The sequence below is a fragment of the Saccostrea cucullata genome, unplaced genomic scaffold, assembly GCF_032062105.1.
Source record: "Saccostrea cucullata isolate Sc308-1 unplaced genomic scaffold, CSIRO_AGI_Scuc_v1 ctg7584, whole genome shotgun sequence".
NCBI classification, from domain to species: Eukaryota; Metazoa; Mollusca; class Bivalvia; order Ostreida; family Ostreidae; genus Saccostrea; species Saccostrea cuccullata.
Genome location: NW_026941575.1, coordinates 113119 through 135560, shown reverse-complemented (window position 1 = coordinate 135560; position 22442 = coordinate 113119). Strand labels below are relative to the sequence as shown.

Genomic DNA, 22442 nt, shown 5'->3' with positions numbered 1-22442 from the left:
ATTACTCAACCGTACAAGAGGCCTAGGGGCCACATCGCTAACCTGAGCTAGGAACAAAAGCACAAATCTGGTCCGAATTGAAAAGTTTACTGATTGGGTGGTGGTGGGGGGAGGTGGCTTGAATTCTAATACAACTTGAGAATGCCTCCATATCAGTACTGCATATAACTATTGAGAAAGTTCTTAAGAAAAAGATTTTTAAAGATTTTATTTTAACATTTTTTTTTGTATATATTACTTTGTAATAATTTGAATTTGTCTCCCCATTGTTTCCCTCCCTACCCCAATTGTGGCCCCACCCTATCCCTGGAAGTTATGATTTGAACAAACTAGTATCTGTACTACCTGAGGATGCTTCCATATGAATATCACTACTCATGGCTTTGCAGTACTTGAGAAGAATTTTTTAAAAAAAGATTTCCCTACAGGTATATATTCCTATGTAAAACTTTGAAATTGATTGCCCATTGTGGTCACATCCTATCCCCCGGGGTCATGTTTTGAAAAAAAACTGGAATCTACACCACCTGAGGATGCTTACATATGAGTTTCATCTTTCCTGGCTCAATAGTCCTGGAGAAGAACATTTTTCAAACATTTCCCTATATATTCCAATTTAAAATTTTGAACAGCCATTGTGGCCCCCAAACTTGAATCTACACTACCTAAGGAGCCTCCCCCCGTAGCTACGTGCCTGAAAGATGGAAAAACGTCATGTTAAAGAAAGAACTATTCGAATTGCTTAGTATTACATAATTACATAAATTGAATAAAATCAATCATTTTAAAAGTTCTCCATAGTGTCTGCGTTGATCTGTATTTGTCAAATTTTTATTTGTTATTGTAGAACCAGGGGGAGCAGCGATAATTCACTCACTCCACAAATCAGAGACATGTTCAAAGTTTTGGTCCCGGTCCTAAATAACCAGAGCACGACAATCATTACACCCCTACTGGCGACAGGACGCCAGGTGAACTATTTTAAAGGGTTTTGGTCAAAAAGAGAGTATAACTGTGATATAATTCATGTTTATTATCTTGCAGATATATACCAAAAAAATAACGTTCACGTGATACATGTACGAAATTCTACGTAAAATTGAACGAGAACTGTGAAATTTTTTTTCACTAATAATTTTTTTTTCATTTAAATTTCAATGCACATATCTTGCACAATATAAATATGGTATCGATAAATGGTATGATTGATTTGCAGTAATGAGTGATTTGTTTAATACTCTTCAACATTATGTTATTTATGCAGCGCTTTGACAAGAATATAGTACTAGATGCGATAGTTCAGGGGGCCATCAGCTGGATCCAGGCCGGACTTCCATTGAAAAAGTTAAAAATAGTCGTGTTTGGCGGGAAAGATGATGATCTGAACAAGTGTTTCTCTAGTTTAAAAGAAAAACATTTGAAGGCGAATAGAAAACAGGTTCGTCTTTTTAATTTTTTCTGCTTCATTTAAAATGCATATAAGAGCGTGTTTGCAAGAGACCTTTATGGCAAGCCCTTTTACTATTTATTCGTAACATAATTTTTTCTTTCAAAATGAGAGATATCTCTCTAGCAAAGAGAGATATCTCTTTAGCTTATGGAGATATCTCTTTAGCTTATAGAGATATCTCTTTGACTAATAGAGATATCTCTTTAAACAAAAGAGATATCTCTTCAAACAAAAGAGATATCTCTTTTTGAAAGAGAGATATCTCTTTTTGTAAGAGAGATATCTTTATAAGCTAGAGAGATATCTCTTTAAGCGAGAGAGATATCTCTAAAAGTTAGAAAGATATCTCTTTAACAAGTTTAAAAGAGATATCTCTCTTACTTAGAGTGATATCTCTTTAGATTTTCAAAAAGAGATATCTTTCTAAGCTAAAGAGATATCTCTTTTAATGAAAGAGATATCTCTTTTCCAATCACCCTTTAATTGAAATAATTAATTCTCCCGTTAAAAACGAAAGCGAAACAGGAAGTAAAGTCTGTTAATTAAGTCGTTCGTTTTCTGATTATTGAAAAGAAGAGGGGAGAATGGACTGATTGATACAAGTAAACAACGTTTAATTGCTTTATTGTTTTAAGCGGAAATAACAGGATTTCAAACCAAAACGTTCCCCAAAGATTGGTTCCATAGTATATTTATTTCATTTATTTAGCTCACGGGACAGCTGAGGTCGGGATATAGAATGCAAAGTCAATAAAAACAAATAGGAAATACATGTACCCAAATTCATCGATCAAGGGAATACACGGTTGATTACTATGTCGATTTAACATAATCCTGATAGAATTAATGTTCTTTTTATGCGCCCGGATCGATAGATCCCGAGCGTATATTATGTTCCCCAAACGAAGTTGGGGAACATATTGTTTTTACTCTGTTTCTTATTATTATGTTCCCCAAACGAAGTTGGGGAACATATTGTTTTTACTCTGTTTCTTATTATTATTATTCTTATTATTATGTTCCCCAAACGAAGTTGGGGAACATATTGTTTTTACTCTGTTTCTTATTATTATTCTTTTTTCTTCTTATTTCTTCTCCGGACTTTTTTGTCCGCGAGTGTTCTCAGAAACTGTTCACCCAACTGAGCTAAAACCTTTTTAGGGTTAATAGGTGTGTAGTGTAGGTGTGCGGAACGAAGGTCATTTTGCGCGCATACGCATGCACGTGCGTGCGCGTGATATGAGTGAAATGATTGATATACTAAATATAGCTATAACTTTTACATTTTTTACTGAAATGATTTGAAACTCATTATATAAAGATATATTAATAGTGTATATAAGGTGACACTGTCATATTAGCACGAACTCACGCGCATGCACGTGCGCTTTGCTCTGATTGGCTGAAATAAAAATCTCAATATCTTCTCTGTTTTTTGACGAAATGCTTTGAAATTTAAAACTTATGCATGCTTTAGGATATCCTACAATACGGTATATAAGAATTTTCATGAAATCACGCGCATGCACGTGCGCTGCAATCTGATTGGCTTAAACTTTAAATGGCTATAACTCCCTTGTTTTTCAACCAAACAGCATGGGATTTAGAACATAGACAAACATAATGGACTCCTAGAAGAAGGTATGGTCATCATGAACATGCTTGCACGTGCATGAACGTGCGCTTCGCTCTGATTGGCTGAAACAAAAATCTCAATATCTTTTTTGTTTTTTGACGAGATGCTTTGAAATTTCAAACATAGGCATGCTTTAGGATATCCTACAATGTCATATATATTAATTTTCATCAAATCACGCGCATGCACGTGCGCTGCTATCTGATTGGCTTAAACTTTAAATGACTATAACTCCATTGGTTTTCAACCAAACAGCATAGGATTCAGAACATAGATAGATATTATAGACTCCTACAACACGGAATGGTCATCATGCACAGGCATGCACGTGCGTGCACGTGAAATGTGTAAAATTCTAAATACACTAGATTAAAGATATTTTTGGATTAATTGTTGTAATATTTAGCATATAAAAATATATGAATGGTGTAGACAAGATGATATGGTCATTGCGCACATGCATTCAAATGCGCATGCGTGCGATGCTGAAATTGAATACTATAGTACTTCTGGTAAAAGTCTTAAATGTATCGCGTTTGTCTTATTTAATGAAGCTTATAGGGAATAAGGCACCAAAAGGAAGTTGGGGAGCGTTTGGGGAACATCTGTAACGGTTCCCGTTACAATTAGCCCTAGTTATTATTATTTTTCTTCCTGGGAAAATTTTGTCCGCGAGTGATCTTGTAAACTACACATCCGACTTAGGTGAAACCTTTTTAGGGTAAGTAGGCATGTTATGTAAATTTGCGGAATCAAGGTCATTTTGCGCGCACGTGCTTGCAAGAGCGCGCACGTGCAAAACTTAAAATGACCAATATATAATGGATATAACCGTAACTTCTCTATTTTGTGACGAAATGTTTTGAAACTTATAATGTAAGGATATATTAGTAGTATGCACAAGATGCCATGGTTAAAAAAGCAAGATCGCACGCGCATGCACGTGTGCTTCGCTCTGATTGGCTGAAACTAAAGTCTCAATATCTTTTTTGTTTTTTGATAAAATCATTTGAAATTTTGAACATAGTCATACATTAGGGAGATCTACAGCCTGTAATATAAGATTTTTCATGAAAGCATGTGCATGCACATGTGCTTGCAAGAGCTCGCACGTGCAACACGAGAAAGTCCAATATAATTGATACAGACGTAACTATTAAAATTATTGATGAAATGCTTTTAAACTCATTTTATAAGTATATATTAGTAGTATGCACAAGATGACTTGGTCAAAATAGCAAGATCGCACGCGCATGCACGTGTGCTTCGCTCTGATTGGCTGAAACTAAATTCTCAATATCTTTCTTGTTTCTTGTCATAATCCTTTGAAATTTTGAACATAGACTTACATTATGAAGATCTACAGCATGATATATAAGAATTTTCATGAAAGCATGCGCATGCCCGCGTGCTGCAATCTGATTGGCTGAAACTTTAAATGGCTACATCTACTTTGTTTTTTGACGAAATGCTTTGAAATTTAAAACATTGTCATGCATTAGGATATCCTACAATATGATATAGAAAAAAAACATGAAAACACGCGCATGCACGTGTGCTGCAATCTGATTGGCTTAAACTTGAAATGGCTATAACTCCCTTGTTTTTCAACCAAACAGGATGGGATTTAGAATATAGATAGATGTAAGGGTCTCCTACAAGAAGGTATGGTCATCATGCACGTGCACGCACGTGCGTGCATTTCGAACGAGTGAAATGAAAATTACACTTGAAAGAGTGATTTTTCATACTTTTGGACTGAATGCTTTAATATATTGCATATTAAAATATGTAGATAGTGTAGACAAGATGATATGATCATAACGGACATGCATTCACATGCGCACGGGTGCAATGTAAAATTTGAATATAATTGGTATCCTTCTGAGAAAACGTTGTTAAAGTCAAAATGCACAGAGTTTGTCTTATATAATGAAGCTTACAGGGAATATGGCACCAAAAAGGAGTTGGGGAGCGTTTGGGGAACATCTGTAACGGTCCCCGTTACAATTAGCACTAGTTATTATTATTATTTTTCTTCTTCTTCTTCTTCCTGGGTACTTTTTTGTCCGGGAATGATCTTGTAAACTGTTCGTCCGAGGTAGGTAAAACCTTTTTAGGGTAAGTAGACATGTTATGCAGATTTGCGGAATCAAGGTCATTTTGCGCGCACGTGCTTGCAAGAGCGCGCACGTGCAACACTTGAAATAACCAATATAATAGATATAGTCGGAACTTTTCTATTTTTTGATAAAATGCTTTGAAACTCATAATGTAAGGATACATTAGTAGTATAGACAAGATGGCATGGTCAAAATAGCAAGATCTCACGCGCATGCACGTGCGCTTTGCTCTGATTGGCTGAAACTAAAGTCTCAATATCTTTCTTGTTTCTTGTCATAATCTTTTGAAATTTTGAACATGATCCTACATTATGAAGATCTACAGCATGATATATTAAAATTTTAATAAAAGCATGCGCATGCGCACGTGCTGTAATCTGATTGGCTAAAACTTTAAATGGCTATATCTCCTTTGTTTTTTGACGAAATGCTTTGAAATTTAAAACATAGTCATGCATTACGATATCCTAAAATATGATATAGAAAATATTCATGAAATCACGCGCATGCACGTGTGCTGCAATCTGATTGGCTGAAACTTCAAATGGCTATAACTCTCTTGTTTTTCAACCAAACAGGATTGGATTTAGAACTTGGATAAATATAAGGGACTCCTACAAGAAGGTGTAGTCATTGTGCACGTGCGTGCACGTGAAATGAGTAAACTAAAAAATACACTCGAATGAGTGCATTTTTTTAATACTTTTGGATTAAATGCTTTGATATTATTAAAATTTTAGATAGTGTAGACAAGATAATATGGTCGTTACGCACATGAACACGCGTGCAATGCCTATTTTTTAAATATATTTTGTATTTTTCTTGGAAGACCTTGATTAAGTCTAAATTCCATAAAGTATTTCTTATTTAATAGAGATAACAGGGAATATGGCACCAAAAGGGAGTTGGGGAGCGTTTGGGGAACATCTGTAACGGTCCCCGTTACAATTAGCACTAGTTGTTTTTGTCCTGTCTGTTTTTCTGTTTATCTGTTTGTCTGCCTGTCTGTTGTCAACTTTAACCTTCGCCATAATTTTTGAACAATAAAAGATAGGGACTTCATATTTGGTATGCATACTCCACTAATAAGGTCCTTTCAAATGACATCAAGGTCAATGACCTTGTGACCTTGACTGTGACCTATATGCTAAAAATAGCTTTTTCTACTGTTTGTCATAACTTTTGAACCATAGCAGATAGGGACTTTATATTTGGTATGCATACTCCACTAATAAAGTCCTATCAAACGACGACAAGGTCAATGATCTTGTGACCTTGACTGTGACCTATATGCTAAAAATTACTTTTTCCACTGTTTGTCATAACCTTTTAACCATAGCAGATAGGGACTTCATATTTTGTATGCGTACTCCACTAATAAGGACCTTTCAAATGACATCAAGGTCAATGACTTTGTGACCTTGACTGTGACCTATATGCTAAAAATAGCTTTTTCCACTGTTTGTCATAACTTTTTAACCATAGGAGATAGGGACTTTATATTTGGTGTGCATACTCCACTAATAAAGTCCTATCAAACGACGACAAGGTCAATGATCTTGTGACCTTGACTGTGACCTATATGCTAAAAAATAGCTTTTTACACTTTTTGCCATAACTTTTGAACCATAGGAGATAGGGACTTCATATTTGGGATGCATACTCCACCGATTAAGTTCTTTCAAATGACACCATGGTCAATGACCTTGTGACCTTGACTGTGACCAATATGCTAAAAATAGATTTTTTGAACTTTGTTGCCGCTGGGCGCATAGTGTTTCACAAACACATCTTGTTTAATTTATTAATAATCCAAAAATAAAAACGTCCAACATCGATTACTTCTTTCATCATGTTCATGTACACACAGGGATGTATATATTGAATTTCAATATTAACCGTAGGACGTTAAACAACATACATGTACGATCAATATCTTAACTGTAAAGCCTTATGACCCCCTTCCCAAATACTCTTACAATTATGAGAAAGACATTTTCTTAAAATAGGCATTAGATATAGGAATTTTCTTATTTGTCATAGCTAGAACAATCTAATGGTGTCACCCAACAGGTCCGCACTGGGTCCATAGGACATTAATCATTCAATGGTAGAACATTTTATCTACATTTGTCATTATATTTTACAGGGATCCAGAAGGTACTGAAAAAGGGACAATGCTTCGACTGAATGTGTCATCCATGTACCAGTATAGATCTGTTAATGAGGCATATCCAATAATTCTTATACTCATGAAGAGTTTGGCAACTTCCAAGTAGTTAATGATGGCACTCATTTTAAATCAGGTACAGGATAAATTTTTGGGCTTCACTTTTCTTAAAAATTACTTCAATATTTCAAACTTACTAGTTCAGTGTCAAGTCCACAAAAGCTTTAACACCATGGTAAATCAATGGACCATAATGTTCGTTAAATTTGTCATATGCTTTCTTATTAAATTATCAATTTGAAATTTGATTGGTAAAAAAAAACATTTATTAACAAGTACAATTCTCCTACTGTGTGCCTGTCATTAAATCCCACCGATTGAAAATGCACATTGATAGGTTCTCCATAAAAATTGCTAACTGTGCAAAATGTTTGCACATTTTTTTTTTTTTTTTTTTATTGAAACTTTCACACATATTACAAACATTACAAACTTCTGTAAGGATATATGTACAATCAAAATCAAACAAGACTAATTATAGTTGGAACATACAAAATTAGTGTAAAAATTTATGAAGAGAGAGAGAAATAGAGAGAGGGGGGAGGCAGGTAAGCATTACATATTGTGCCCTAAAAACATAATCAGCTTTCTTTAAGCTTACCATATTAAAAAAAAAAAAGAAAGAAAGAAAGCACAATTTTTTCAATGAACTACATTTTCTTAACATTGAATCCTTCAGAATAACAAGACAAATATTGCATGCTTATTTTAATACACTATAAATAAACAAGAACAAATTAAGGAAGTTTAATTTGTATATTTGGTAGTTACATGCATAATTAGTTTATAAAGGATGTACACAAGCATTTTATAACATTGAAAATATTCAAGAGAGTTTTCACTTAATTTCTTGTAGATGCTCACTTCTAGGATGTTTTCCACGTTCTTGTGAAAAGTGTTTTACGTGGCACCATTCAGATACAAATACTTTGCCGATGGAACTGTGACATCAATCAACTGCTCATGCCACTGCTAAGTAAGTTAGTACTTATGAAATTTTGTTTGAAGGAAGCTAAAAGCGTAATGAGTACTGAAAATACAAGCCAGATGAAGTACAAAAGTGTTGATACAAGTCATTTAGAATTTTTAATTCTTTGCAGGTAGTGATGAGTGTACTGGAAGTTTTTTCAGGATCTTGTCCGACATCATAGGTACAACTGGTCACTGTGCTTTCTTGGTTATATAAGAAGATATATTGTTAAAGCGGTGACATATGTAGCTTCAAATGATGCTTGACTGTTAAAGTGTTTTTCTTCAATTTATAAGTAAACCTGGATTGATCTCTGATGCAGTAATATAGAGCCATGTCCATTCTTTAAATTCCATCATCCCACTGTCACAAAGTACTGAAATAAAAATGATTTTGATTTTAAAAATATTTTTGGTTTTTATATGTAACATAAAATTCTACAAAAATTCAAATATTAAAACTACTTCAAAACAAGATGTGTTTGTGAAACACTATGCACCAGGCGGCAACAAATTTAAACAAGTTTTCTTTAGCATATAGGTCACGGTCAAGGTCACAAGGTCATTGGCCTTGTGTCATATGACAACAAGTGATGAAAAAATCAAAATTTTATTTTTTTGTTAATTTATATCTACACATTTTGGTACATCTGTTTTGTTTTTGGATAAATTGTATGTTTAACTGTCATATGTTTACATATGTACATTTATTATGCCCCCCTTCGAAGAAAGGAGGGCATATTGCTTTGCTGCTGTCTGTAGGTCCATTTAGTTTCCATCATTTTCTTTTGGACTTAGAAAAAGTCCAATATGGGGGGAGGGGGGCATAAGTGTTTTACAAACATCTCTTGTTATTTTTAAGTTTGGAAAGTGCACTGTGTGAGTTTGTGCAATTGTGGTGGTGAGTGGGTGAAAATTGTTTTGTATGTGTTTGTATATATGGATATGGAAAAAGCTTCAAAATAAAGCATTTAAAAAAAAAAGTTTTGGAAAGTATGGCAATCATATACCAGTACTCAGAAATGCTAAACTAGAACTGTCCAATAGGGACAATTACCCCCCGCTGGGTTTTTCAGAGAAGGTGAGAATTCAAAAATACTTAATGGATCTAGAGATGTTCACAATTTACTTAAAAAAATTTGCAGTGAAATATAATTGCTCATCATGTTTCTTAATGAATGAAATGGAGGTGCAACCAAATGAAACATCAATACTAATATATTGTAATTCCATTGTAACATTTTTTTTTTTTTTCATTTAATTTTTCTTCATTACTGCATTAAAAAATATATTGCAATTATGTGTTATGTCACTCTGCAAACTGATTGTTGAAAAAAAAAACCATTATACAAAATCGAATTAATCTTGATATATCAATTTTGAAATGCATTTTGAAAATAAAGAACTGGTCATCCAGTAATGAAGTGTTTTGACAGACAATAAATTACAATTAAGAGAATAAGAGAAGAGAGATCTTTAATTCTTGTGCCTTATTCCCTGAAGATTTGATAACACACACACACTTGATAAGAGATACCAGTATGCCTAAACAACTTCCAACACCAAACTCATTAATTTATCTTTAACTGGATGCATGTCCAGTCATTATTCCCAAGAGACAAATGAAATTACATTATCTTCTGTGCAATGTAAAAACCGTTTTTAACACTTGGTGTTTCTTTTTTTTAAAAAAGTTTTTATGAGTAGTTTTAAGCTGTAGTTCACGTTTTTGTAAAGATATTCTAGATTCTATGTCTCAAACCTTATACATGAGCCCAAAATGAACAAGTCAATTAAAATTTTAACCAGAAGTCTCTGTCGAGACTGTAGCTCTACTGGTTTATACTTAAAACAAAGGAAGAGAAAAGTAGCAGTAGCCACTTGAAACTTTAAAACAGCAATTAATAGAAAATGGTCCACTTATCAAAATAAAAACCAATGCACAGAATTATGTATCTTAGTATAGTCTGCTTGTGTGCCAAGTTATATTGAAATCAGACCAAAACTGTAGGAGAAGTAGCATTTTGAAAGAATTTTACAGAAATTTCTATTTTTAGTAACCATGGCAACACCTTTCATCGAAATCAAACAACCGATGCACAGCATTATGTATCTTAGTGTAGTCTACTTGTGTGCCAAGTTATAATGAAATCAGACCAAAACTGTAGGAGGAGTAGCATATTTTAAAAGTCTTTCACAGAAATTTCTATTTTTAGTATCCATGGCAACACCATTCATCGAAATCAAAAACCATTGCACAGAACTATGTATCTTAGTGTAGTCTACTTGTGTGCCAAGTTATATTGAAATCAAACCAAAACTGCAGCAGGAGTACCATTTTGAAAGAATTTCACAGAAATTTCTATTTTTAGTAACCATGGCAACACCGTTTATCGAAATCAAAAACCAATGCACAGAATCATGTATCTTAGTGTAGTCTACTTTTGTGCCAAGTTATATTGAAATTGGACCAAAACTGTAGGAGGAGTAGCATTTTGAAAGAATTTCACAGAAATTTCTATTTTTGGTAACCATGGCAACACCGTTCATCGAAATTCAAAACCGATGCACAGAATTATGTATCTTAGTGTAGTCTACTTGTGTGCCAAGTTATATTGAAATCAGACCAAAACTGTAGGAGGAGTAGCATTTTGAAAGAATTGCACAGAAATTTCTATTTTTAGTAACCATGGCAACACCGTTCATCAAAATCAAAAACCGATGCACAGAATTATGTATCTTAGTGTAGTTTACTTGTGTGCCAAGTTATAATGAAATCAGACCAAAACTGTAGGAGGAGTAGCATTTTGAAAAATTGTTTACAGACAGACAGACAGACAGACAGACAGACGGACAGACAGACAGACAGACGGACGACGGACGCATTACTATCGCATAAGCTCTTCTGGTCTCTGACCAGTAGAGCTAAAAAACCTGTAAAATGCAGAAAAATGAACAAAAAGAAATGAAAATTCCAGGTACACAACTTCATATGGTGAATAATAATTGTACAAATTTTCAAATTAATCCTTGCAATAGTTTCTGAGAAACAGTCCAAACAAAACCACAAAATAAAAATGAAAAAACACCTGTAAAATTCAAAATAATAATCCAATCAAGATGAAAAATATCAGGTGCACAACTTCATATGGTGAATAATATGTGTACAAATTTTCAGATAAATCCTTCCAATAGTTTCTGAGTAATGGTCCGGACAAAATCTTGTCTACAGACAGACGGACAGACGGACAGACAGACATGGTGATTCCAATATACCCCCCCTAAACTTCGTTTGCAGGGGGTATAATAAAAGGCTTTGTAGAAGAAAAAAAAATAATTAAAACTACCAATCAAATAAGTATTAAATGTAAATCTTTTAAGATGAAGGTTTTGCTTTGTCAGATTCTTTGCTTATAGGGACACTTACCTTTAATAATGTCATGACAGGTGAGGCATATGGCTGGTCTTCATGCTGGATCAGTTCTTAATTAAAACCATCCAGTATTGTCCTAAGATTGCCAGATGTACAGACAAAAACCTGTAATTTAGCAAGCTTTTGTAACATATGTCATTTGAATTATTATATAGGCCATAGTTGTATATGCAACTGATAATAATGTAGGACTAAGGTACCTGACAAATAATGTTATAAATCTTACAAATATCCATTTATTTGATACAAATCTTAACTTTCTTTATTAAATTTTATCAATGATTTTACAAGAAAATCAATAAAAATTGTCCTTTTTATACACAAAAAATATTTTCATTTAAATTTTTTTATTTAAAAATATTTGTTGCATTTCATATTTAGGGTACCCTTCCAAGGCCAACAATAAAAAAATGATTTGTTTGATGTACTTTGACCGACCTGTTAAAATGGCCCCAACCCATTAGCAATCATATTTTGGGGGCTCTTAAAAATTTTGGACCCCCCCCCCCCTTAATTTCCATAGATGTTTTAAAGATAAGGTATCATAATTTTTTAAGATGCTTTTTAATTTATAAATACAAAGTCTTTCTCACTAAATGAAAACATTAACAGATTTCTGAGTCTGTGGTTTTAAATATGAAAATTCGTAGGAAAGAACTATATGCGGTATTAACCAACATTTGCCCCCCAAAATCAAACTTTGATGGAGAAATATTTAATTTAGTCCTTAAACAGGGGAGTATATGCTGACTTCAAAGCGCTGAATAATTTCATAAGTAATGACGTCATATGTATGAAATGACGTTACAAATATGACGTAAATTTCAGTTTTTTATGAATTTTGCAGAAAAATGTACATATTTCGTCGATATTTTAAATAAAAGTCACCGAGCGCATGTGTGTTCAGGATAAATATTTTGATATAATGTGTAGAATGATAATATCAATGAAATATGTCACTATTGTTCCTGAACACACATGCGCTCTATAAATTTTAAAGCTTAAATTGTTGCAATTTTGTCCATTTTGTCCTCTTTCTGAAAAAGAATATAAAATCGGACTAGTTTGTGACGTCATAAAAACAGAAATTGTGAATACACTGCTCTGGAACTATAATATTTTCTGTTAACTTATATTTCTCGTACAATTTATTGAATTCAGCACATTTCAGGAAGTTTTCAAAATTTGACTTTTGTGGGGGCAAACATATGCAATATACCGCATATAGTTCTTTGATCAGAATATCTTGAAAAGTGATACAGTTGAATTGCTTACATCAGTATGTATCAGCATATGAAGTTTGACACTAATTTCAGAGATGTGAGGTCAAGGTCAAATGAAAGGTCAAAGTTATGTTGATGCAGTTGAATTGCTTACATCAGAATGTATCACTATATGAAGTTTGACACTAATTTAGGAAAATTGAGGTCAAGGTCAAAAGAAAGACCAAGGTCAAAAATGTTTGTTTCAGATGAAAAGCCCTCATCAGTATGTATCAACATGGTAAGTTTGATACAGTAAAACTCGTTTAGTAAGAACACTGATATTGTGAATTCACGGATATAGTTATCTTGGATTCCCAGCTATAAAAATTCAATGAATTTCTTATAGGATTATATAATAATGAATTACGGATATAGCAAAGTAATTTCATAGGTCCCAGCAACTTCGTTATAACCGAGTTTTGCTGCAACACCATCTTGAATGGTATGTTTAAAACTGAGCTAAACACTAATTTAAGAAAAATGAGGTCAAGGTCAAAGGAAAGGTCAAGGACAAAAAATGTTGATGCAGTTGCATAGCTGTTATCAATATCTATCAGCAAAGTTTGATGAAATATCCTGTATAGTTTCTTTGAAACTGGGCTTTGAACTGAGCTAAATGCAAAGTGTGACGGAAAGACAGAGAGACAGAAGACAGACATGACAAACACTATATGCCCAGGCCATATTCATGGTGGGGCATTAAAAAACTACTGGTACCTACCGACTTACCTAGCAACCTTGAAAAAAGTGGGTAGGAGTACATCAAACAAATATATTTTTTAAGATGACCAATGTTGACTAGTATATTAATCATTTTGATATGCTATGTCTTACAAAAAAAGACATATTTTTATACAAATTTCATACCTGTATTTGATTTGCATTGTTTTGGATGCTGATAATTCAAGGTCAGTATAGTCTTAGGTGCTGCTGACTTTGGATCTCTTAGGAGCTGCATCTTTCATCTGTGTAACTTGTTCTCTTGGACCTCTGCTATGAAATAAGTTTTAGTGTAAACAGTTGTGTAATATCAGTGAATAAATTGAACGGACAGATTGATTGATTGTATATTGTTTATCGTCCCTCTCAAGAATTTTTCACTCATATGGAAACACCAGTGGAGAGCTGCAAATTTTGTCCTATACTCGGCACTCAGGGCCATTGACTAATTGAGCAGGGAGGGATCTTTTTTTGTGCCAACACCTGACTTACTGCGACAAGGGGCCACGGTTATACTGTATCATCCCAAGGACAGGTCTCCACATCCCACAGTGGGATTAAAACTCACGATGTAAGGATCAACTACTTACTTCGTGACTCTAGAGCAGACACTCTAACCATGGTGCCATGCAGGCAAATTTGAACAGACAGAAAAATTAACCAAAATCCATAAACCATGTTCTATAAACAGGGAACATACTCTCTAAAGTCATCGTCGGAAACCCACGGGTAATCTCGTCTTTACTTATCTCGCCGAAAAATCGTTGCATGTAATTAAATATGCATGTTTCATTTGATTGGCCGCATCACAGAGTCGCAATGCCAAACAATGAATCAAAGCTCACTTTATTTACATGTGTATGCATGTTCGGCATTGCCAAAAACATGAAAAACTCATCCCGTAGTTAACACAGCTAATAAATCCACTCACAGGTGCATTTTGCAATTAGAAAGAGGTACTCCTACATCTGATGGATATTAATGTCGGTGACCTGTACGAATTGACTTTCACTGTTTTAAATCAATCTTCGCACGTTTTTAACGAGCGTCAAAATATTAATCATAAATAGCAAAGTAATAAATGTATTTTTCAAAATTGAAGAGTTCCAACTTTCTGACTGGTTGACAAAAACAACAAATTAGCATATTTTACGGCGATATTTCAGCGAGTTTGCCCACGGGTGATAAGTAAAGATGAGATCACCCATGGGTTTCCGACGATATCTAAAGTGAGAAATATGGTCATCTGAATTTTATTTTATGAGGAGAGATGGCAAAAAATATGAACATTCTTATCCTTGTGAAATAGATCTAAATTGCTACAAACATTTTAATGCTCAAAAAAATAATCCACAGATACAAGACAGGTTAAAATTTACTGAAAAAAAAAGTATATTAAAAAAAAAATTTACCAAACATTTGTGTCAAAAGTGATGCACTGACGTTGGTACCCATCCATGACAAAACTCCTCCTCTATAATCAGCTGATAATAACATCTCGGATTCAAGAGAAATCTGTTAAAAATTAAGGCAAAAGATAATTTCGAAACTATATTTCATTGGGTTAAGAAAAAAACACTTCATCACTGGCGGATTTAAGGGGGGGTGTGGGGGGCACACGCCCCCCCTAAAATTTTCAAAGTCTGATGTGACTAATATTTATAATGCTACATTTTGGTACAAAACTAACCAAATAACTGTTATTCTGCCTGGTTATATTCTTAAAATATACAAAAATTCTTAAAATATACAAAAATCCAGGAGCTTCCGGGGGCTGCGCCCCCTGGGCCCCCACCATTCAAAGTATGATATGACTAGTATTAAACACGCCGTACTTTGGTACATCACTAACCAATACTACTATTACTAAATTATAAGTAATTATATCGTTTTATTATATAGTGGCATGTGTAACAATACAATGAGAATGAGAAACATTCAATACATTTATTATTCAAACATCAGGACCTATATGCTATATACTTTTAACAAAAATAATTGAAAAATATGAACTATATTATTGTGCCTGGTTTTACTCTAAAATACATGAAAACCAAGGAGCTTCCGGGGGCTTCGCCCCCACCTATATGCTATATACTTTTAACAAAAATAATTGAAAAATATGCACTGGTTAATATGTGCCTGGTTTTACTCTAAAATACACGAAAAAACCAGGAGCTTCCGGGGGCTTCGCCCCCTGGGCCCCCACCTATATATGCTATATACTTTTAACAAAAATAATGGAAAAATATGCACTATTATTGTGCCTGGTTTTACTCTAAAATACACCAAAACCCAGGAGCTTCCGGGGGCTTCGCCCCCTGGGCCCCTACCAGGGCTTCGCCCTGGACCCACTGGGGGCTTTAAGGCGGCCCCCAGACCCCTTGCCTCAACAAAGTTATCCACGCCCCCCCTAACCACAAATCCTGTATCCGCCCCTGTTCATTTTCCCTCAAAATAAACAAGAAATGGATGACACTCTCTGATTTGTTTACCTTAATTCGATCGAAATATTCCTGGTGGACGCTCGCACCCAAGTTTTTATGACATGAATTTCATCCATCGTAAGTCGGAAAACCCTTCAGCTTTGTAAAACTATTTAATTTCCCCCCGAAAACGTTGTGTAAACCAGAAACATGCTGATGCTGACACCATGATCATGACCATGTGAGGGCAAAATCTCGAGAGTCACGTGACGAGACTTACAGACTCTGGACCGAATTTTCTCAGCTTTTGAAATAATGAATAAAAAGCTTACTTCCGGGAAAGGGAGAAGTCATTTCAAATGCAATTTAAATAAAAATAAAGAAGAGAGATATCTCTTTGCAATAAAGAGATATCTCTTTTTGCTTGAGAGATATCTCTTTTAGACCCTTTTGAAAGATATCTTTTTCAATTTGAAAGATATCTCTTAAGATAAACTTAGAGAGATATCTCTTTTACTTTAAGAGATATCTCTTTAACTTAGAAAGATATCTCTCTAAGTGGAAGAGATATCTCTCAAGGCGAAAGAGATATCTCTCTACGCGAAAGAGATATCTCTCTAGTTGAAAGAGATATCTCTTTAACGATCAGAGATATCTCTTTAACGTTCAGAGATATCTCTTATCACGAAAAGGATATCTCTTAAGGAGAAAGAGATATCTCTCAAAATATAAGAGATATCTCTCTAACTTTGAGAGATATCTCATTCTTTTAGAGATATCTCTTAAGAATAAGAGATATCTCTTAAAGTTGAGAGATATCTCTATTTTTTAAGAGATATCTCTCTAAAATGAGAGATATCTCTGTAATTTTCAGATAAAATTTATTTTCCGAATAAATAGTAAAAGGGCTTGCCATAGACCTTTGCAGTAAAATTCGGGTCATGATATTTGAATCTTTCAAAGGAATGAATATTTTAGTCTTTCTAAAAACTTCACTTTTCTTTGGAAGAGCAGGGCTAAAGTGACTCTTGATGTGAGCCTTATGGTACAGGAGCCTTTTTTTTTTTTTTTTCAAAATCTATACATATTTTATTAAATTTTAAGTCCGTCGGATGGGACAATAAATGGTGCCCTGTGTCAAGGATACAACCTTGTAACAACCCCCTTGGTACGTAAAAGATCGTTTCTCTGGAGTTCGAACAAGAGTAGGCTCATAGGGAGCCTCAAGAAAAACCAAAAACTTTCAAAAACCGGTCAATAAACAAAGTTATCCGCCGAAATATGGCTAAAATATTGCCGACTCGGCGTTAATATACAATTAATCAATCAAATATATATATTTATATCTGGATTTATACAGATATTCTTTTTATCTACTTATCGTAGATCTGAAAACATATTTCATTTTAAAATTATTTTTTATTTCCATTGTAGAAGAACAATACTCCTTATGATATATTTCTTGTTTACCAACCAAGTGATATGCCTTTAGTGAAAACCTTGTCCAAGAATCTTAGTAACCGGAATAAAAATACAACTATCTACTCTAACGTCTCAATGTTTAATGAAGAAGAAGTATGGCAGGAGGGAATTTTTGATCTTATGATGGGAAGTAAAAGGTTCGTGAGATGCAGAGGTCAAAAATTAACTCTATTCAGATTAACTTCTATGTATTTTGCATATGCCTCAGAACCACAGAATATCATTTCATTGATTTATGTACTAAAAACATTCTAAGATTGTTTATGATTTCTCCTTAAGATTGACGTTTATATTACTGATTTTTTTTTTCAATCCATCAACAGAATAGTTCCAGTACTGACCTGTAATTTCATTCAGAGTGGAGAGTGTTTGGAGATGTTCAATATGGCGATCTGCTGTACACGTCACCGTGGGAAGGATTTTCTAGTCCCTTTGTACTTTGAGACAATTCAGATTATTCCAGTCAGCATTAGTCTGGTTCAGTTTCTCGATTGCAGGTACACGAACATTATATATAGGGTGCCATAAGAGTCTAAAGGATTTTAACAGCAAAAGTAAAATACAAATTTAACCACAATAGGCACTCCTTTCCAAAATGAGAGAAATACTCATTGACCTGGTACACTGGTATGTTTTTCTGTCTTTTCGGGAAATAATGCTTGAGCCATGAAATAAAAATGGAGAACCATTATATAAGAAACTTAAGTGTCTGCATTTAATTATTTTCTAAGAATATGTCGAGAACAAACCGAGGACCCTTGAATTTAGAGATGTGAGAAAAGGAGGTTCTTGTTAATGAGCTAAAGGTGAACACTGTTGCAGTGTTTACGGATTTTTATATGGCCAGAGATACATGTAATCCTGTTTAGTGAAAAGAAAGTTAAGTCTACCCCTAATATCGTTTTAAAAGTTTACCATCATTTACTTGCAGTTACACAGTACGAATTTATGAGTTTATGCAGTACTTGATTTATTAGATTGTTTAAATTTGCAACGATCTTTTTAATTATGGAACTATAGAGATACTAAGCGTCCCTATGTTTATTATTTGTCCAGTTAAGATAAAAAAAAATGTAACATATGTTAATAAGCTCTCTAAGACTAAACAAAATCTATGGCTGGGATAAAAATAACCACTTGGTACATGTACATGTGACAGGGTACGAAAAGAGGGCGATACCGCTGAAGGAAAAATGGCGGCAGCATGTGTTCAACTGTCGTTAACAGAGCCCGAAGAGGAGGAAAATGTTGATAGCGAGAAAGAAGACCAATTCAAGAATGACGTCTTCATTTCATATGCTCACAAAAATCCTACTGAAGCGCATTCATTACTAGATGAATTTGAAAAACAGTTTCCAGAACTTGATGTTTTTTTCGACAGAGAGGATTTACAAGTCGGTATGAGCATGCAGTTTCGGCAGCATTTATTTCTGTCTGTCTAGAAGAGGGAGAGGGGATTTTTTTGAACGTAAAAAAAAAATAATATTTGTGGTTTTCTTCTGACACAGGTGGTTTGTGGCAGAAGAGTCTTTATTACTCCCTGGACTCCGTGAAATGTGTTATCGCCCTTGTATCACAGAGTTATCTGTCGTCTGTGGTTTGTCAAGAAGAATTCAATATCGCTTTGTATCGATGTAACAGAACAGTGAGTATTCATATCAGTGGTCATAACAGCATAAAATTACCAGTTAAACGCTTAATTTGACTCTATAAAGCTTTCTCTCGATAAGATAACCAATAAAGTTTTATCGATAAATATGTGTAAAGCCAAAGATGAAATTTTCAATGTAAATGTACAAATTAGATTTGCTACTAACTATAAATTCTTTCTTGAAATATAAAACGAATTTCTCCAATTACCATGCCATGTGTGTGTTAAACTCGATTTGAATGAAATATGTGACAGGCGATAACAAACAACAAATACCTTAGCTCAAAAGTCCATTTAACATTACAAAATAGGAGCAAAGCGAACAAGGACCTCTAAAACATCAGAGGTGGGATCAGGTACCATAGAGGAGTATGCATATTCTCCCGATCCATCACATCTGCCGCGTGCTCATCTTCATTATTAAAAAATAACAGAAAAATCCACCGACATTTCAATTCAAAATTAACACGTAAGAATTTATTTGCAGACAAGGTCATTGTATCAAACTTAGAATTTACAAAATGATGACTTTAAAAGAGACTGCTGATCGATATTCTTGTGTCATCAATTTGTTTGTCAATAACTAATTTTAAAAATAGCTCATTTTAGAAATTGTCCTTACGTAGAACATGCTCTTTGGTGTCGAATCGACCGATATAAACCCGTGTGCATGCAGGTAATAAAGGTATCTATTGCAGCATAAGTAAGAGACTTTGACAATTAAAAAGTTCGAGTCATTGTGTTTATCCTATTAAAGATATTTAAGAAATCAAAGTTGCAAATACTGTTTTTTTTATATGGATTACTGAAATGATACCTTTTCAGCCAGGGGAGGTTCTTCTCTTTCTCGTTTGCATCGAGGATCTGCCGTCTGTTCCTGAAGTCTACGGTGAACATAAACTGATAGACGGCCGAGGAAACCAGTACAATGAACTGGTCCCCAATCTCGTTAAGGATGTAGCAGATTGGGTGCTAAAAAGAAAAAGACCAGCATACCTTCCTAATATATCAACAAAGGTAACGGTTTACTATAATAAATCAGAACAGAACATACTTTGTAATTTTTGTTTTAATTACTTTTTTGGTTAGGGTTGGACGTGTAGAGTAAAGTTAACGTTTATTCCCTTGAACAGGCTTCTCAATATTTCAATTTTCCAAAGCAGTCAGAAGATAGAAAGAAAGAAATTTACGACAATTACAACGTGAAAATAAATAGCATCGAGAGAAATGTTCCTTATGATATGAAACCCCTGGACCAATCTTCGTGTCATGTTGTGGTTAGTGTCAGTCAGAATGACCTTAGTTTGGCCACATGTTTCTTGTATCAGCTTCAGAAAATTAATCCAGGCATCAAGACTGAACTTATCGACGATAACACAGGAATTGACTTAAAGTGCTTACAGACAGCTCAAAAGATCGTTGTTTTCATATCAAAGCAGTACCTTGAGTCAGCTCATCACTTAGAGGAACTCTTAATCGCTATCATTCGCCAGCGGAATGATAAAGAGAGGAAGGTGTTACACGTCTGTCAGACCACAAAAGTAGAGAAACCTGCCTTTGCAAATTTATTACCAGTAGATGTATGTTTGTGGGATGAGTTTTGGGAGATGTTCAAAGAATCAAGTAAAACGGTCAAGCTGGATATCATGGAATTAAAAGGGTCATTCTCGTACAAATCACAGGACTTTGCAGCCATGACCAAATTAGCAGACGACATATTGCTTGAATTGGGAGGGTTTGTAATTAAAAGAAAAAAATTATGAATAAGCAAGGGGAAAATCTTGACAAGTAAAGTTCTCTGTACATGCATTGATAAAAAACAAAATATGCACGAACTCCTTTGATTTTATTCCAGATTATATTCTCATAAGGTGCTTGTACATATATTCTCGATTATTTAAACGTCAGTCTATATACTCTTTCAACAAATTGTATAAGAAAAGAACAGATTGAAAGTATAATTTAGTTATGGCAATTGATGCTATGACACTTTCACTTCAGACAAACACAGTCCAAACCATCACCAATCATTGCAAAAGCAAGGAAAGAAAACTCAGATGTGATGCTTGAATTGCAGAAGGTAAATACATGTCCGTCTCTCTGAAATACTGATTTCTTTCATTTTATCAAATTCAGTTATATTCAAAATTTTACAATTTCAAAATGTCTTTTTATGCAGTGCCTTTTAAAATTGGAACTTACCTCCAAACAACAGGGGACAAATTCAACAAACAATGGAAACAAATCTTCATCATGCAATATTCTCTAGACATTAAAATCATGTCAGTTTGTTTTACAGATCACAGATTTATATCTTTTATGCCCCACCATGAATATGACCTGGCTATAAAATGTTTGTCTTGTCCGTCTTCCGTCCTTCCGTCTGTCCTTCTATCACACTTTGCGTTTAGCTCTGTTCAAAGCAAAGTTTCAAAGAAACTATCCAAGATATTTTCATCAAACTTCATATGCTGATAGATATTGATAAGAGCTATGTAACTGCATCATTTTATGACCATGACCTTTCCTTTGACCTTGACCTCACTTTCTTTAATTAATATTTAGCTCAGTTTTAAACATACCAATCAAGATGGTGTTATCAAATATCACATGTTGATATATACTGATGTGAGCTATTCATCTGCATCAATATTTTTGACCTTGACCTTTCTTTTGACCTCACCTATTTTCAGTTAGTGTTTCGCTCAGTTTTAAAGATACCATTTAAGATATTTTTCATCAAACATCATATGCAATATTGATTAGAGCAATTCAACTACATCAACTTTTTTGACATTTACCTTCTCTTTGACCTTGACCTCATTTTTCTTAAATCAGTTTCAAACTTCATATGCTGATACATACTGATGTAAGCAATTCAACTGCATCAACAATTTTGACCTTGACTTCACTTTTATCAAATTGTGTTTAAGTCAGTTTTAATTAAAGACATCATTCTAGATATTTTTACCAAACTTCATATATTGATGAGAGATATGCAACTGCATCAATATTTTTTACCTTAACCTTTGCTTTGACCTTGAAACTCACTTTTCC

General features: G+C 34.1%; 1 protein-coding gene and 2 long non-coding RNA genes across 4 annotated transcripts; 2 read left to right on the top strand and 1 right to left on the bottom strand.

Annotated features, from left to right (window-relative positions):
• Positions 1–847: 847 nt before the first annotated feature.
• On the top strand, positions 848–21746 carry LOC134258086 (uncharacterized; the record flags this gene model as incomplete). The annotated part of the gene is made up of 10 exons (XM_062740652.1): positions 848–971; positions 1265–1438; positions 17687–17871; positions 18058–18231; positions 18894–19132; positions 19243–19379; positions 20211–20402; positions 20519–21120; positions 21387–21465; positions 21565–21746. Coding segments are annotated over 10 exons (1996 nt in total), but the record flags the coding sequence as incomplete, so codon positions are not given.
• On the top strand, positions 1950–8815 carry LOC134258094 (uncharacterized). The gene is made up of 4 exons (XR_009990070.1): positions 1950–2052; positions 7359–7515; positions 8296–8415; positions 8540–8815. It is a non-coding gene; the product is annotated as an uncharacterized LOC134258094 (long non-coding RNA).
• Positions 8651–16463, bottom strand: LOC134258093 (uncharacterized). Of its 2 annotated transcripts, none has more exons than XR_009990068.1 (5): positions 16322–16463; positions 15239–15341; positions 13974–14099; positions 11836–11946; positions 8651–8785 (listed from the first exon to the last, which is right to left on the bottom strand). It is a non-coding gene; the product is annotated as an uncharacterized LOC134258093 (long non-coding RNA). The 2 variants fall into 2 exon arrangements; XR_009990069.1 differs by having other exon boundaries at positions 13974–14096; positions 16322–16462.
• Positions 21747–22442: the final 696 nt, after the last annotated feature.